This window comes from Lycorma delicatula, chromosome 2 (assembly GCF_047948215.1).
Source record: "Lycorma delicatula isolate Av1 chromosome 2, ASM4794821v1, whole genome shotgun sequence".
Lineage (NCBI taxonomy): Eukaryota > Metazoa > Arthropoda > Insecta > Hemiptera > Fulgoridae > Lycorma > Lycorma delicatula.
The window spans coordinates 2,638,041-2,656,903 of NC_134456.1; the positions used below are offsets into that span (position 1 = coordinate 2,638,041).

At 30.2% G+C, this 18,863-nt stretch overlaps 1 protein-coding gene across 21 annotated transcripts in view; it reads right to left on the minus strand.

Moving 5' to 3' along the window:
• Positions 1-11,924: 11,924 nt before the first annotated feature.
• The window catches only part of LOC142320422 (uncharacterized), a 137,706-nt gene continuing 130,767 nt past the window's right edge, over positions 11,925-18,863 (minus strand). For 15 of the 21 annotated variants that reach the window (XM_075358161.1, XM_075358158.1, XM_075358151.1 and 12 more), the window contains one exon: positions 11,925-12,645. In XM_075358161.1, the coding sequence (XP_075214276.1) occupies positions 12,491-12,645 (155 nt within the window). In that variant the 3' untranslated portion in view covers positions 11,925-12,490. Of the gene's footprint in view, positions 12,646-15,163; positions 15,295-16,539; positions 16,621-18,863 lie in introns of those variants that run through there. The other 6 variants (XR_012755383.1, XR_012755382.1, XM_075358164.1 and 3 more) reach the window with 3 other exon arrangements.

The following is an 18,863-nucleotide window of genomic DNA, read 5'->3' on the forward strand; positions in this document are numbered from 1 at the left end:
AGAGTCATGTGTGAACCACAAAAAATGTATTCTCCTACTTCCAACACTGCTTCTATCTAGATAATTTTTACCATATCTTCAACAATTGTTGGTAGGCAGTAACCTTGCCTTACTCCTCCTCTAGGTCAAACCACTTGGTTTGAGCATCCTATATGTTCATAGCTGTTTTCTAATTCACGTACAATTCCTCAGTCTAATCTTATCCTACCTTCTCGATTTACTCTTTGGCTTCTTGGAGAATTCTCATAAGTTTATGTTCCATTCAACATGGTCAAATGATGAATCTGTGTTATACAGAATATACTTATTCCTTTACCTCTCACCAAACTAATAATTCATTCTAGGCTAATTGCATTCCTTCTTTACTAAATCCAAATTGTTTTCAGTAACAATTTCCTATACTTTTTACTCAAACATGTTCAGAATTCACAGAAGAATCTTTTTTGAATCTGAAGTTAAACTAATTGTGCTGGAATCTTAAACAACTGTCCAGGCTAAAGGTATCCAAAAGTAATGGCCTATATTTAGAAAACCAGTCATCATAATCTTTAATCGTAGGCTCAATCGACAGAAAATACCTCCAAGATTTGTTCTACATACTATCAAGGTCATCAGAATATACATGCATAGGCAAGCCGACTCACAATGCAATTGTAGTCAGTCGAGATGTGGACCCCACAACAGAAGGTTCAGTGTGTAAGTAGAGTTTCAATCAGTTTCACCTGTTCAACAGCATGTACAAACTGAATGGAAATCAATCTTCCTACATCCAAGTCTATTCAACAGTGGGATATGATTTTAAGAAACTGGTAGTTGGTCTCACAGACTGGAAATCATCCAAAAGTTTCAGTTAGTGACAAAACTGTGGTTTGCATGTGCAATGCATTCACTATCACTTCTGGGAAGTCAATTAGGTGGACTATTTATAAACTGCAAATTCCTTGTTCCAATGCTCATAAGCGGCTCCATTTGTGAACGTACAAGTTACAAATCCTTCATCACATTAAAAACAAATGATTGTCACCTATTATATTACTTTGTTGCAGAGGTAATGCACCATGGCGAGAACAATCCTAATTATCTTGATATGTTGTTGTTTAATTATGAGCCAATTTTAGTATCCAGATATCACTCCTTTGGACTTTTTTACTTGGGGATTTAATAAAAGTTGTGTGTGCCAAAGAAAATCAGAGATTTGGATAATTTAAAAGAGGACTATTGAAGCTGTTTTAGGACCACAGATGCTCCTAAACACACCTGGTAAAAGTTAGATTATCATCTAGATGAATGCTGAGCTACTAAAGGTGCACACACTGAACTTGACTAACCTACATTAAAACTTGGTGAGTGTATTGTTTATTAAAAAAAATTAAATTATATTAACTGGTTTTCTTAATATAAGCTTTTGGATATCTTTAGCCCAGACACCCTGTACTTTACCGCAATATGTTGTTTGGAGAATAGAATCATGGTTGTTTTAATGAAACCAATTGTTATTTTTTTCCAGATTCTGTTTAGTTATTTTCTTTGCCTTTTTAACTTTGTTCAATTTATTTCTATTTCTTCTGCTGTCAGAGGAATATGATCACAAAAGTAACTGCAAACACTGACAAAGATGTCAGTTAAGGAATATAGCTTCAAATTAAGATATAATAAACTTATAGCATTATTTTGCACTCATCTTATTTGGTATTTGGTAGAAGTCTCTCTACAATCCCTTTATGATGTTCTTTACTTCCTCTCTCCCATTGCTTGGATTTTTTTTAACTTATGGGAGTTATTTTCTTTTGTTTCTCAAATTTAAATAACTGTTAGTTAATGTGCACAGTAACAATTTTTATTTTGGGGGAAAGCAATAATCTTTACTGGTTGTTTCCTCATTAAAATACACTATTTATAAAAAAAAAAAGAATTATATATATTTCAAACATATATATATATATATATATATATATTCCATAATAAAAATGTGTTACATTTATAAGACAAATTACATACTACTCAAAAATATTTAAAATTTCACTTACCAAGTTATAAGTGTTCTGTATGCCCTCCATTTGTCGCATGGATAATACATACGGCATATTGTCTTGATATGACATCAAGACAATAGCTGAATTCTTGTACATGCGTTGCAGACAGTTTTCTGTTACAGAAGTTACTGCAGCTGTGATCCTGGTTTTCAGCTCATCCAAATCAGAAGGTAATTACAGAACACAAACACTTTTTTTCACACATCCCCACAAAAAAAGTACAGGATGTAATGTCTGGGTACCTTGGAGGCTAAAAATGTAATGCCAAATCTTGGGCTTTTATACACACTATTCAACATCAAGGGAATGTTTTGTTTCATTTAGAAGCTGACAGGGAAGGTCCCCATCTTGCTGAAAAATGATTTCATCAGTGTCTTCATTTAGTTGTGGAAAAAAATCAGTCCTACCGCATTTCAAGATAGGAATACTTTGTTACTGTGTTTCCTTAACACATTCACTGCTGAATTTTTTCTTTACTTATCTGCTGCACTGATTTAAAAAAAAAATAAATTATATTAGTATATAAACTAGTTTTTTTTTTAGTCCAAGATTATCAGAACCTTGATAACATGCAATGACCTCACTGTGCGTCATCAGCAAGCAGCATGCAAATGACACCTGCAGTTGTGTAACCCACCCATTACATTGCTTCTTGGCAAATATTTTTCTATTTGTTCTTGGATATTATTCAATGGTTTAATATTCTAACAGAGCAATATTGCATAGGTTAGTCTTTTTAGGTTATAATTTACTGAAATTATGGAATAATTTCTAAAATAAAAAAATTCTACATATTTACATTGAAATTCTTTCTTTTCTAAATAATAGTTTTTTGATTTGCAATAAAGATTATAAAAATAGTAAAAAAAAAACATAAATTTTAATTAATTTTCATCTTTTAGAATGTAGCTTACAAGCCTACAAAATTAAAATTTGGGTTGTGGAATGTTTTTTAAATTTTGATAGTTCATTCCTATGTATTTTTTAGTGCTGAATCCGAAAATAACCTTCACTTTTTTCCATAATGTCAGGATTTTTCACAAATATCAAAATTTACAAAAAATGTGATACTATAAAATAGACAAAAAACTTCTTTTTTATAGTAAATTAATATAATATATTCACTTTTTTGGCTTATACTATGCATTCTTACAGCTAAACAGTTGAATGGTCTGAAGAACAGGGTGTGGGGGGATTTGGGTTAAAGGTGATAAGGTGGCGGGAGAGCTTGGCCGACAGGCTGTGACAAAATTTAACATGTTTATAGGCAGCTCACCACTCATGGGCTGTGCAGCTACTATCAGCGAGTGCTGTTTCAACCATCAGCGTGCGTAAATCGAGTTTTTTTCAGTCTGTGATCAAACGCACTTTTGTTGGTGGAAATATATTTTCAGGCCATAAAGCAAACTTTCCATTTTCAAAATTGCTTCAAGAGGATGCAAAAATTCTGCACATTTTTTTTGTTACATTTGTGGTGAGTTAATGGTGGAAAGGCAAAAAAACAATTTTTGTTAGACAAGTGTAGCTCACGTATTTCAGAGTGAAAATAGGAGATCTAGACAAAACTTGGGCATCCCCACTATGTTTGCTACACATGGTGGAAGTCCTTAGACGGAGGTCAAAGAGTGAGCAGGAAGAGTTCAGATTTGGAGTACCAATAGTGGTGCGACAGAAATGGAATCACACCAATGATTGTTACATTTGTTCCATTAGTGTTCACGGTTTCAATTTGAAAAATAAAAAAAGAATCATCTATCCAAATATGCCATCTGCTTTACACTAGATTCCTCATAGTCCAGACGTACCAGTACCAATTTCACCAGAAAATTTATCTGAAATAGACAGTTCCACAAGTGATTTAAATGAAGATTACATCAAGGAGTATGAACCCAGAGATAGCTGTACACCAGAGCTTTAGTTACATTTTGAAATAAACAATTTGGTTCGACATTTAAATCTGACCAAAGAAAATTCAGAATTGCTTGGTTCGAGATTTAAAGAGAACTTTCTAGCAGCTGGCACCTCATTCTCCTGCTTCAGGTACGGAGAAAAGGGTATTCTTCCATATTTTTCCAAAGAAGGAGAATTAGTCTTTTGCACTGATGTACGTAGACTTTTGACTCGATTTAACATTCCATACGAAAGGACTGATTGGAGACTGTTCACAGATTCGTCCAAAAGAAGCCTCAAAGTTGTTCTTCACAGTGGGAATACATATCCATCAATAGCTGTCGGACATTCTGTCCTTTTAAAAGATGGTTATGATAATTTGGAATTCGTTCTCGATTAAGTACAAAAATCATACGTGGATATGTGTGGCAATCTCAAAATAATATCTACACTCATAGGACAGCAAGGATACATAGTTTCCTTGTTTTTTGTATGAATGGTATAGCAGAGAGAGATAAAATCATTGGATAAGGAAAGATTGGTCAAAAGAGCTTCATTAGAACCTGGAACCAAACATATGCTCTAAAAAGCTCTCATATACCTGAATAAAGTTTTCCTTCCACCTCTGCATATTAAATTAGGCTTGATGAAGCAATTTGTCAAAGCCTTACCAAAAGGTGGTAAATGTTTTAAATACATCTGTGACAAATTTTCAGTCTTATTAACTGCCAAACTAAAAGAGGGTCCTGACATTAGAAAACTTCTCAAGGATTTTAATTTTGAGAAACAAATGGAAGTTGCAGAAAAAGAAGCCTGGGAAGTCTTTAAAGATGTAGTAACCAAGTTTCTGGACAATAAGAAGATTCAAATTTCAAATCAATTGTTCACATTACGCTGCAGAAGTACAAAATTTAAGGCTGTTCCATGCGCTTTAAGGTTCATTTCCTAAATTCACATGTGAACTATTTTCCTGAAAATCTTGATGCCGTTATCAAAGAGATGAGCGAGAGATTTCATCAGGACATGAAAGAAATGGAAAGGAGGTATCAAGGAAAATGGGCTACTATTATGATGGCAGACTATTGCTGGACGTTACACCAAGATGAACTCTATCAGCATAGAAGCATAGAAGTAAAAGCGCAAACCAGAGGATAAGCCGTCCAAAGAAACATTGACCTGCCATTACGGGTGGGTGGTTTCCAAAGGCATGACGTACTTCATAGAAATTAATTAAAAAATGCACTACAATAGAAATTAGGCTTATTTTGTGGCAATTTTCATTAGAAATTAAGCAGTAAATGAGCTCCCTGCCCACCTCTTCAGACCACCAGCTGTTTAGCTACAAGAATGCAAAGTATAAACCAAAAAAGTGAATATATTATATTTATTTATTATGAAAAAAATGTTTTGTATCTATTTTATTGTATCACATTTTCGCAATTTTTCAACTTTTTACAAATTTTAAATTTGCAAAAAATCCTGATGTGATGGAAAAAATGCTAAAAAATACATAAGAATCAATTATCAAAAAATAAAAAACAGAATCATCACAGGCTTGTGACATTAGTTATGAGAAGATAACTTCTATTTGAACACACTTCTTTTGAAATTACTATTCACAAAAATTAAAATTAAAATTAACTGATAAAAATTATACTAAATAATAAACTTTGTCACAAGTAGCTTGCATTTAAAATGCTTGTAAAGATGAAGTTATATGGTACTACACTTTGCAGAATTTACCAAATTTTTATAGTTATGAATTAGGGCTCAAACAAATTTACATCAAAATCAGTCAAACTTTCATAAAATTATAACAAATCTGATTGAGTAATTTTATAAATAAACAAGGCTTTATTACAATTTACTATGATAAAATTCCAGTATTAAAAAAAGTAAATCTTTAGTTTTATTTTCAAAAAATTAAAAAAAAAAAAAAAAAATTACTAAATACATTTTAAAAATAAATTAATAAAAATACAATGAATAGAATTTAAAAAAAAACAGTAATATGATTTTCTGTAAAACAAATCTACAAGAAGTTGTAAAAAATGATCTGTATGAACAAAACTGTACAAGTACAAGTATAACACAACAAAAAAGAAACAACGAACTACACAACCAAACTCAATAATCCTTTCTCCATGCTAATACACAATAACAAAACCCTTACCGGTTGCTGAAAAAGAGTGGTAGAGAATAAAAGAATGACTTATATAATAAAAAAAAGCTCTTGACGCATAGGTGGGATCATGTGCTTGAAGCAATTCCCTCTCTATGAGGCCACTGTGGGGTCATCAGCACTGAATGTGTAAAAAATATTATCTTCTGGTAAATATCCCTCCTACTGTACAATCTGCAGAGGTGTACGGTTTTGAATCAGGTGATTTTTTTTGGTAGACTCTTTTATTGTTATACTTATATAACAAAGTGCTGTTCAAATACTATCACAATTTTAATAAAACTAATTAAAGCCATTGTTAAATAAGCCATGTTATACTCCATACTTAAACACACACTCTCAATTATTTACACCCAAGAATATTATAAATTTCCAAACTGAATTCTTGATAAACGAGTTAAAAAACAAGAAATAGGGAAGCTGCCTCCTCCTACTTTTTATGCACCTATATACTACACTGTTACAATTGTGTTCATGCTAAGATCAGAACTTTTTCATAGTTGAAAAATGAAATTAATAGTTAATGAAAATTTTTTCATAGTTCAATTTTAATATAAAACATTTGTGTAACTTATGGTAGCTTTGTTGAAAGAAAACTAATAAAAACAATTGCATACACACACACTTGCTCTGCTGAGTTACTCGGTGCCCATACAGTGTTTCCTTATGTATTATATATTATTAACTTTTAAGATATTTTAATTTTATGATAAACAGTATAAAAATTTGTTTATTATTTTATAGAGCATGAAAATTGGTGTTAACTTGGAGAATTACTGAACAAAATTTACAAGTGTGTTTGATGTCAAACTATTACGAACACTAATTAAAAACACTTTTTGAAAATTTAGTTGTCTAAATAAAAATCTGTCAAAATTGCATATTTTGTTTATTTTAATTTATTCAATATTCTTTTGTTTGAGTCAATTGTTGACTCAAACAATATTGTCATATCAATTTGCTAGATTGATATATTATTTGAATTAATCTAGACTTTTTGTACTTATGACCTATTAATAATTCTGTTCAATGTTATTAAGAAACTCAAAATCGAGCTGCGGTGCTCTCTGGCTTGAAAAAAATGGTAATATGACTCAATAAAACATGGTTTATGTTTTGCATATGCTAATAATCCACACATCTTCTCAGTGTAGCATAAAATGGGTCTGGACTAAACAATTTTTAAAAATTATAAGCATATAAAAAATTACTGTTAATTGTTTTTAATTATTTCATTTTGTTTAGTTGTTTACTTGTAATTTTACTTAACACATACTTCTCACTGATCCTCAGTTATAAATCACACGTTTATAAATCTATTTCTAAATCTGTTCTTCTGAACATCACACAGTTATAAATCTAAAAGGATCTGTTTAACGGTGTGATGAATAATTCATCTTTGAAGCAGAGTATTAGAGATTACTAAACATATATCAAATTGAATGAGAATATGTAGGAGACTAATCTAACATTTTTAAAGATCTTTTATGTTCCCTGGGAAACAAACTCCTATTTTAAAAAAACAGCATCTTCTATGTCAGTCCCTGATTTTATATAAAAATTAATTTATATCAAAGGAATCAATACAAAAATAATCCTTATGTAACTTGTAACATCATTAATATTATGTTTCTTGCAACTTAAAATATTTATAAGTAATGATTACTTTTTAGGAATCCATTCTATCATGCATTTATTACCTTTCGTGATGATGCATATATTTTAATCATAAACCAGTATTGTACAAATGGAAAACGGTACAAATTTCAGAGAATCTCAACACGGTTAGAGTTTTGTTTACATTAAAATTATAAAGAAAATATCATACCGACCACATAATTTTTATGCTATCAGCAGTTAATTTCTAATAGTACTATCAAAAAAAAGTTGAAATTTAATTTTCAACAATCATTCTTTAGTTACTATAAAACCAGTTTTTTTTAATATTAAAAAATAATTACTAGTTTCTGTGGCTATTTTTCCAAAACATATTTCATCATAAAGGATTTTAAAAATAACCGCAGTTGTAGTAACTGTCAAATTCACAATAGCTTTTACTTAAAGTATCATCGATGAAAGAAATCATTTTCTTTTAAGATTCACAACAATGCTGATATACAAAAAAAGTCATTACTACTCTCAGTATAATCATAAAAATGGTATAATAATTGGTTTGTTGCCCTCATTGTTTGCTGTATTAAAAGAGCAACCATACTCATTTTAAAACAAGGGGGAAATTTACCAATGTTTTCCACAACTATCACATTTTAAAGTTTTGTTTGAATTAGAGAAGGCATGTAAACTGATATCCATGGTATGGCAAAAACATTTTTTGTTGCACATCAACATGTTTATGCCGATGAGGTATTTGTAGCAATACATAAATGTACAGATAAAACTAAAAACCTCTGTTTATTTGAAATTAAAAGGAGATTGCTACCCGGTATATGATTACAGAGAAATAACTTAAAATAAAATGCTTGACTGTATACCAAGCCACTTCCATTATAAACGTTACTAAAGTGAAAGGTAATAGTAGAATTTACTTTCTCAGTTTATGTTACCGTTAATTTGGTGAAGATTAAATTCATTAATAAATTTCACTGCAATAAGAAATTAAAAATTATAAATCATGAAATCAGTATTTTTTTTCATCACAAGAATAATGGGGGGGGGGGGGGGCTTTGTCTTTATAAGTGAAAGAATAAGACCATAAGGAATATGAAGAACTAATCTATGAAAAGCCTATATAAAATTATATAAAAAGTGAAGCTGAACTTATTTAATCAAGAACGCAACAAGAGATATGCTTCCTGTATTCTACTACCATTCTGCTGGTACATTTTTACTCCAAGTTTTCAGTAATTTTTCCATGATTAATTGCAGCTAATGTAAAAAAAAATTAGCAATTCAACATGGCAATTATAGTTTGTGTGAAGCATAATTCTAAAAATTACTCTAAAGATGCGCTTACAAATTCAGCAACAGAAAATAGAGTTTGTTAATGAAAGCGATGGCAGTAAAATTATAAAATCAAAATTTTATGTTGATACAGATGCGCTAAGGTCAGTAACAAATGTCGGATTGATAAAACATCTCAAATGTATTTTACAATACAACAGTAAGTAGTTTTCAAACCAAAAGAGGTAACTGGAAAACCATACAACTGATAGTTATATGGCAAAAATTGAGGATTGTGAAAAACAGTATGTGCCAAAAAAAATTTGTTGTTTTTTCACTGAAATTATTCTACGTAATGATGGCAGTTCATTAGAAAATTGAATGTGTGCCAAAATATCTTGTACTTTAAGCAGAAAGTGCTAGAGAACAGCGTGTACAACTCCAGTTGAATTTCTGGAGATAGTATAACTGCCGAGTAGCCATTGAGGTTTTGTGTGGAGTACTTTTGACTAGTTAGCGTAAAGTGAGTTGTTTTGGTTACTGAAATAGAATGGAAAAAAAAATCATCTATTAATAAAAATGTAAATTACAGGGAAAGCCTTATTCAACTGCAAAGAGTAAACAGAAACCAAGAAAAGCAGCACCTCCTGCTGAAGTAAGTACATTTCTTTGTTAACCTAAAATGTATTATACACATTCCTGTTTACTATTACATACTACTTAATATGCTACTTATTAGCAAATAATTTAATTTTATTGTTTGATCTTTGCAGTTACCTTAAATTAAATTAAAAAATAAAATGTAAAAAGTTTATTCTTTAATTTTGCATTTACTTACATATTTATGTAAAATAATCCACATTATCACAGGTTAATTTTTTTTAATTTTCAGGTCGCTTGTAAGTGTAAATACAAATGTAAAGAACTGTCAAAGGAAGTGAAGGAAATGCTATTTCTGGAACTATACAAATTATCAGATGAACACCAAGGTACTTATTTGATGAATCGTACTGAAATCATACCCCAGTTTCTAGCAGAGACATGGTACATACAATGATCCAAGCGAAAGTAAGCGGCAATCGACAATAACTTATACTGTTCCTACAGGTTCTGGACATTGTACAAAATCATTTAAAGAAATTTTCAGCCTCAACAAAGGAGTAAATTGCAAACACTTAATCATAAAAAGAAAATTGGGAATACTTCATACAATGATAACAGAGGAAAAAATCTTAACTCTCACAAACATATACTTAAATTCACTAAAGAAGACTGTAAACTTGTTTATGAGCATATTGATAGGTTCCCTCGACAGGAAAGCCACTATGGAAAAAGTAAAAGCACAAAACAGTGTCTTAGTACTGATTGAAATTATTATAGGATGTACTGTGCATTTAAAGATCAACATGCATTTAAGAAGCGCTACTGTAAGCTGTCATTTGGAATCTCAAAAACAGATGCATGTAGTCTGTGACAGATACACTACAAAAATAAAGGGAGTAAATAGTTGCTGAACAGTTTACCCTTAGATCTCGACTAACTTTACATCAAAGAAAGGCTACAAAAGTCTTAGATCTGATGAACAGAAGTATGAATGAATCACAGTTACTGCAAAGTGATGTTTGCTGTATTTCAACGGACTTGCAGCAGGTATTATTTTTCCCTACATTGACTGACAGCAACATGTTTTACATGCGCCAACTTTCTTACTACAACTTATGCATCTATGTTGGCGTCTCTGGGAATTACTTATATGTGTATGTGGCATGAGGGAATTTCTGGTAGTGAAGGCAATGATATTTTTTTATACTTTTTTCAATCACAATTTTCTGTGAAGAAAAAGCTTGAGGCAGAGTGACAGCTGTGTCAGGCAAAATAAAGAATTGAATGCTAGTGATGGCTGTTATCTATTTAGTAACTAAAGGGTACTTTAAAAGCATCGACATAAATTTTCTCACGTCTGATCAGTTATCATGTGATAGAGACTTTGGTCTCATAGAGAAAAGGAAACTAAGTGTGATATCCAATGAAGTACAAGAAGTTGTGAGATCAACTAAAATAAATTCACCTTTTTAAAGAAAAAAAGAAGACTTTTTTGGAGTTGTTGCTGATTCTCATATAAATTTAAAATTTCAAATCACCAAAATATTGTGGATACATGTTTCTAAAGGGCAACTTCCTAAAAGTTTAACAAGGTATTCAATGAATTAGAAGACTGGACAATACAATCTGTATTAAAAAAAAAAAAAGTTATAGAGATATTGCCAGTTAAGATAAACTTCCGGCATTAAATACATAAAATAAAATTATTAATGAAAATATCTATCAATGCTGGATTACACGGATGAAAAAAATCATGATTTTTATCAAGATTTATGTAAATAAAGTATTCATTTCTAAGAATAAATTTTCTAACTTTCTTTTGAAGATTCTTTTACAATACTACTGTGTTTCATTTTGTTAGGTTTTAACAGTTTCTGTAATTTTTTTTAAAAGTTTTTTTACTTCTTTTTCTTGTATATTATAAACTTTAGGACAGGTTAGAGATCTTTTAATAATAGATATGATGATCATTTTTTTTTTTAATATTGTAATCTGAATGTTTTTCTTGATTTCCTACACTGCAGAAAATGGACTTCTGTAAAAATGGACATTTCAGTAAAAAATAGTTTAAAGTTGTACCGTTACAAAGACTTGTAAAATAAATTCCTTATTTTTGTGACTATTAATAATAAAAAAAAAACTACCCAATATAAAAAAAGGTATTGTTTTCTACAAAAGCTCCTCAATTAGAATCTGCATATTTGATATCAAAACTTTCTCAATTTTCCCAACTTGAATTTCCTTTCAGACTGAGTAATTTAAAAAAAGATATACATATGGCAGTAAAGGATAAGAATAAACAAAACATGTGAGACTTATCTGTAACAAATTCAATATTTAATTACTTATAATAGATTACATCAACTGCAACCAAACAAATAACCGTATCTTACAGTAACATTAAATGCTACGATGTAGCAGTAAAATTTTACAGATCATCTACAACAAAAAATAATATATAAAGTATAACTTTACATCAATAATAGGCAAATTTTTCCAAAATCATGAGTAATAAAAACATCTTAAACTATTCATTTCATTTATAATATTAAATGAAATTATATACTTAGCGATAGTATGCTAGTGATACTAAAAAACTTATTAGTTAATAATCCAATATTTTCAGATAAATCTTTTTTTCCATTTCACTAAACAAGTCATTTGATAATTTAAAAATAACTTTATTAGCTGAATACAATAATAAACAAAAGGATAAATAAAAATATACACTGTACTACAAGACATTTTCAGAATACAGATTTGCATACCTAATTTTAAATATTAACAAGATATCTCTACTATATGGTTACAAGGAGGAAGATGCCAACAAAAGATAACAAAAAGTAAAGACAAAAAAGGCAAACATCATAAAATTATGATTTTAAGACATTTGTCCTCGTTTAGTATCAGAAGGTTGTTCTTCTAAATCGTCTGCAACTTTTTTCCCAATAACTTCACTGTTAGTAATGCCAGTGCACAGTGCCGATCTTACGCTGTTTAGTAAATCTTGTGGTTCCTCCACACAAACCTTGCTACCTGAAAAAATGCATAACAAAACTGACATGTTGCATTTTTAATATAAAAATTGCATATAAAATACATACATTAATATTAAAATATGAAATAACAAGTACCACAGCCAATTGACCGGCTAATGTTTCTGGTACACATAGGAAACTAAATGAGATGATGGCCTTTGAAAGGTATAATATTAAACAACACTTAAGAAGAAAAATGTAATTTATTTTTGCATAAAAAATTGCACAAAAATTGGAGGGGAAATTATTTACAATAGGTTTTTTGTATTAAAAAAAAAATCAACATGTAAACAAACATTTTTTCAATCTTTTCATATGCAAGTTATTTTGGTTGTCAAAAGTCCGAACTTCAAGGACCACAAAAACTTTGAGGCTACCACTACTAACTTAGATTTCATTTATCTACTCTAAATATTAATAAATTTAATGGTTCAAATTTATGTTAATGTGTTAAGTTTATTTATTTTAAACTTATTTTAATTTAAATGAACTGTTATTTAAAAATAAAAATCTTTATTTTGGAAAACATATAGAATGAAAAATATCAGAAGCATGTTAAAAAATAATTTTCTTTATAATGCATATAACAAATGCACGGTTAATCAGTGAATTGATCTACTTCACGGTAAACTATACACACAAGTTACCTACATGAACCATTTATTTCTCCATATCTTTGTCATTTTCAGGTACTTTTCACACCACCAATTAACTTCACTTATATGCTGGCTTCCAAGTATTCACCAGAGTAAAGAGTTGACAGTCACAGCATCCAGAGCAGATAATGTGTTGTAAAACTGAACGCATCGTTCATGAATATCCCATGTTATTGGTTCTGGGTTGGTTTCCAAAATTTCTTCAGCACTTAATATGTTTCATAAACACACATATTCTCATCTACTCATTTTAAACTAGTTTCAGTTTTCATAAATTCTATACGTGAAATTCCTTTGTGGTTAAAAGATATTGTAGTTATTATTTTTTTGTTTTGGTAGGGTCAATCCAAATTTCTAACAGCAATGTCACTTATAACATCAATGCTGTAAACACAATGTAATCATCAATAGTCTCGATTGTATCATAATTAATTTAAGAAATGAGCCAGGTTCATCAACTGCTGCTTTACAAACATTTAACAGAATGGATGGCATAACGAGATTATACTTTTTTTTTAAGACAGCCATATGCTTCTTGATGTACTGAAGAACATAACGAATAAGATTTATTACCAGTGATTTTATTGTTTTATTTTTCAGGTTATCAGAAATTATGTAGTGTTTAATCATCCTCATATTTTTATTTTTTTTAATCTAAAACCAATAAAATAATTTGATTAAAAACCAATCTTGCTAAATATTTTGAAAAATTTTAACATGACTAAATTCATCACATAAACTAGAAGCTTGTGCTTCTACAATTTAGAAAAACATAAAACTCCACAAATATATCAATATTTATCCTGTAGGTAAACAATTACACTAAATTAAGTTTGTAAAATCATTAAATACAGAACTATTTCCTAATATGCAAAGGAAATTGTTACAATTTGTATAAAATGATTAAACTATTCTTATAATCTATAACACAGACAATCACAACAAAATTACTGCACGAAATCAAAGAAGTCTGTTTCAAACAGGCGTTACATACTAATCACTTGACAATTCCAAGAAAAACAGTTAATAATAAATAAAACAGTAATTATTTAATACAATCTTATTTAAAACTATAAGTTTTTGAAATGTTGAAGTAAAATATTAAAAATAATGTATTCATTAAAAATTTGGTTTAGTTTGTAATTTTAAAAGTTTACAGTTATAAAATGTTCATTGCTGATTCTCATGGAAAAACAGACTTTAAATAAAAAATTAACTAGTACAATTTAGCCGAGTTCTATGTAGTATTATTTAAACCGATGAAACTTCATTACTTTTCAGAATACTGAACCCTTCAAATTCTTTTTCCTTGGAGAGAGCAAAACAATTAACATTCAAAACTTTTCTCAGTCAAATAAAGGAGACAATCAGGTGAAGAAAAAGAAGATTGTTGACATATGTGCTAAACTCTACCAGTTCTATTATTATATTTATTCTTACATTTTACATATTAGAAAAGTTTTGTTTTATATTGAAGTTAAATTTTTTAATTATTTTAAGACAAAACTAGAAGAAATGGAGGGAGATAAATAGATACCAGTCTACTGCGATTACCATATTCAAATACAACTGACAGTGTTAATAGAGAATTATACAAAGGATAACAGTTTATAATCGATGGCTTCCAAAGGGTTAATAACGAAGGACATAACTGTATATAACATTTTTTGACCAAACTCTATACAACAAGATTTACAACACATAAACTGAGGTCACAAAGAAAAGATGAACAAACAACTGCAGGCTGTTGTCAGAATATTTCTGAATAAACAATTTTGTTCATTTTAATTTAAAATTATTTCAGTGTCTTACATCATAATATGTAGATAAACAAATTATCTATAATTAAAAAAAACTCACAATTCTTTTAATGAAATAAATTGAAGCTATTCATCCGAAAATAGCTTTCTTTATCTTTGTCAAAAAACCTGTTTCCTGTTCATTGTCAGCTTCCGAGCCTGCCATTGGTTGTTCATTTAGAATTTTACTTCCTAGAACAAAGAAGAAAAAATCCCACCTTAGCTCTGTATCATTATTAGATTTCCAGTAACACCTCAAAACTTCTGTAATATTATTATTAAATTAATTTTTTTTTTTACATCACTGCAAAGCAGTAACCCAATCATTACTAACAAAACAGATATACCAGAAAAATAATTTTACATAATAACAAGTTCCTTACAAAAATGAAACGATCAGAAAATATATTATCACCATTAAACCCACATTTACAAGGATGAATTAAATAGTCATATATTTTATAAATTAGATACATATTGCCAAAATACAGCTGTATGGAAAAATTTATCAACCGTAAACAAAATTAGAGCTATCTTCAAAGAAAAGCTATTACATGTCGGATTAAAAAATTTTATTTAATAAGCGAGCTGGATCTTATCGCACTCATAGAAATTGGGAATTAGTCATCTGAAATTTACATTACAGATGGACTAATATTTATTAGAAAGAAAGAAAGAGAATCATTCAAGAACAGTTTTACAAAAAAAAAAAAATGAAAATCTACTACTAATTAGACGGACATTTTAATTGCCAAACAATAATTTGCAGTACAAAAAATTAATTAAAACTAAATATAAATCTTATAAAAAGATCTAAAAATAATTAAAGTAAAAAAAAATCTCCTGGAATTTCTACCTATTTTTTTTTTCACAGAAAACCTAGAAATAAAAGCTAAAAGTCAATTCCAGTATTTTTTATAAGTTTGGTAGAGACAAATTTTTCACTCTCTTTGGCACTGCTCACATACTGGAAAACTATAAACCTTCCCTCTTATTAGGGAAGATTATGTAGGGGTTTTAAGTTGTATCTTGGATAAGCCAATACAGTCATATGTATAAGTACAATGATGTTTAAATGTGCTGCTGCTTGTCTTCACTGGTAAATACGTTAAATAAGTATAAATCAATTTTATTTAGAAAAGCACAAACGTTTTGTATAAATTGGTTTCAACAGTGTGTCAATACAGTGTTTAACAATTGTCATACAAGAATTTAACAATATTTTATTATGCATGTGTGTGTGTGTATACACACATACTTAATTAGTGTATGTATGTGCGCGTGCGCACACACACACAATACAATACATAAACATACAATATAATAATATATACATATATGTTTTATATTTTATTTAATTGTTTATATATTTATATATATATCTTTTATAAATCTCTAAGTCTTTACATGTTTATAGTATGTTTTTTTTTAAATTACCTATAAATTAAATTTTGATAAAATAATATAAGATGAAATGGTATTTCAAACTATCTTGATCCAATTAGAATTCTTTTAACACTAAAAATAGAAAAAAACAAATCATTCTGTAATATGACTGTCTGAAGACATCAATGTAAAACAAATTCTACAAAAAAAAAATTATAAACGCAAGGAAATTATAAAACAATGGTCATGGTTCTGATATAATTTTTTCCCCTGAAAATCAACATATTCCATTGAAATGTTATTTATCAAAACCTTAACAAGCTAATTTTTTTATAAGAAAAAGTTCTGATGAAAAGTGAGGGTATAGTAGACATTTGAAGAAATTTATGTCGGTTAAATCATACAGCAATGAAAATTTCAGTAGGCAGAATGATCTTCCACACATAAATTAACCTACAATTTTGAACTAATCAGATTTTTCCATTTTTGCATTTACTATTAATTTGTTGAGGTAATAGAAATGAAGTATGTTTTTTTACAAGAACCGCTTTGATACAATAAACAAGCAAATTTTATTGAAAGAATTTATCCTTCAATTTAACCTGAAAGCCTGGATCTTAACCTACAATTCTACATAATCCCGACCTAGATTTAGGCACTTATAATATAGTGTGATTAGCTTCTGCAATCCAGCTTCATAGAAATCTGCTGCCTGAAAAGTTAACCATCGCTGAATGGCTGTTGTTCTTGATGTTGCTGTCACCGTTACCAAGGCACAGACCACCAAGGTGCTGCTTTAAATGCAGGAACAAGTGGTAGTCACTGGCTTAGTACTGTATGGTGGGAAATCAATTTGATTTGAAGCTATGTGTGAGAGGGGGGGATTACAAATCCCTCCTCCAACTTGAGGATGTGCTTTTTCTATTTGTGTCTATTTCATGTGATTAGAACATTGATGGCAGCCTCGCAATCCCCCCAAACCCTTCCAGGATAAACATATGTCTGGATGATTTTAAAATTAAAGATTTTTCAAAGAACAGTCTTCATTTCAGCTTCTAATTTCACGAAAGTGTTAACAAAAGGCGACTGCTACTCCCCAACACTCGTGAACATGATGTAAATAATACTCTAAGATCCAAACTTCTTTTTTCACCTCAAGAAGACAAATGAGAGCAACGAATGAGGTAGAAAAGCCCAGCAGTCGTCAGCCAGAAGAGAGAAGTGGCCTGCCCATGATGCCCACTTCAGGGCCACAGGACAATACAAGGTTTATGGTCTGTAATTTATTTACAGCTGGTTTATGGAAAGGCAGGCTTAAGAAGAAAAGAACAACGAATGATAAGAGGCCCACCGACACGGGCTGGAGTTCGGCTGACCGAGCTCAGCTGAGATGTAGCAGCATGACAGCCAGAGGGAAGAAAGTCCTGTAACTTCACCTCACCAAACACCCAACATCCTTTCCAAAACTTACAATTTTGTACCGATCCGTACATGCGACTCCCTTTGGAGAGAGGAACGGATTGCTTCCTCCAAACACTAGGGCCCCGAAAGGCATATTCCTGTTAGGCCGGAAGGTGCTAGCACTGAAAGGACTTCAAGGGAATGAAGTGGAATCATGCAGGGAGAACAAAGCTTATATGCACCTAGTCTCCCGTGATCAGCCCCGGTCTAAAGGACCAGAACACAAACAACAATTCCATCCGTAAATAAAAACACAACAATCTATATAACTGCCACTAAATAAATAATGACCCACCCGATACAACGAATGACATCAGCAAGGGACATTTGTCCATGTTCTGCGATTTGCAGGAAGTTAATAAAATCTCCCGCCATCTTTCCATTTCGTTCCTTCTGTTTTGGATTGCATGACTCAGTTTAATCAGTCTCAAAATATGACTCATTATTTATCACTTCATCCCAAGGCAAAAAATCAACAACCAATGGCCCTTGTCTATCACAAAACACAGTGCACATGATTTTCAGGGCTGACATTGTTTGCTTGAATTTCACTTTCTTGGGAGATGTTGAGAGAATTAAGTTAAAGAAGTTTAAACTAGAATTCTATACAGAAGAATTGAGAGGAGAGTGGAAGAAGTGTTAGGAGAAGACCGATTTGGTTTCAGGAAAAGTATAGGGTGAATGGAAGCAATTTTATTTTGGGAAGCATGTTTATTTTACATATCATTAGTATTTATAAAAAAAATTCACGCATAAGTTTTATGTGTAATTAGTATTAAGCAATATTAAGAAGATAGTTCTACTAATTTTTGCATAAAGTACATAATAAAATATTAATTTTTATGTACATTATTGATTACACTGACTAAAATAATCTGTATTCTTTTTAAAAGGATATGGAAAACTTGCATGCA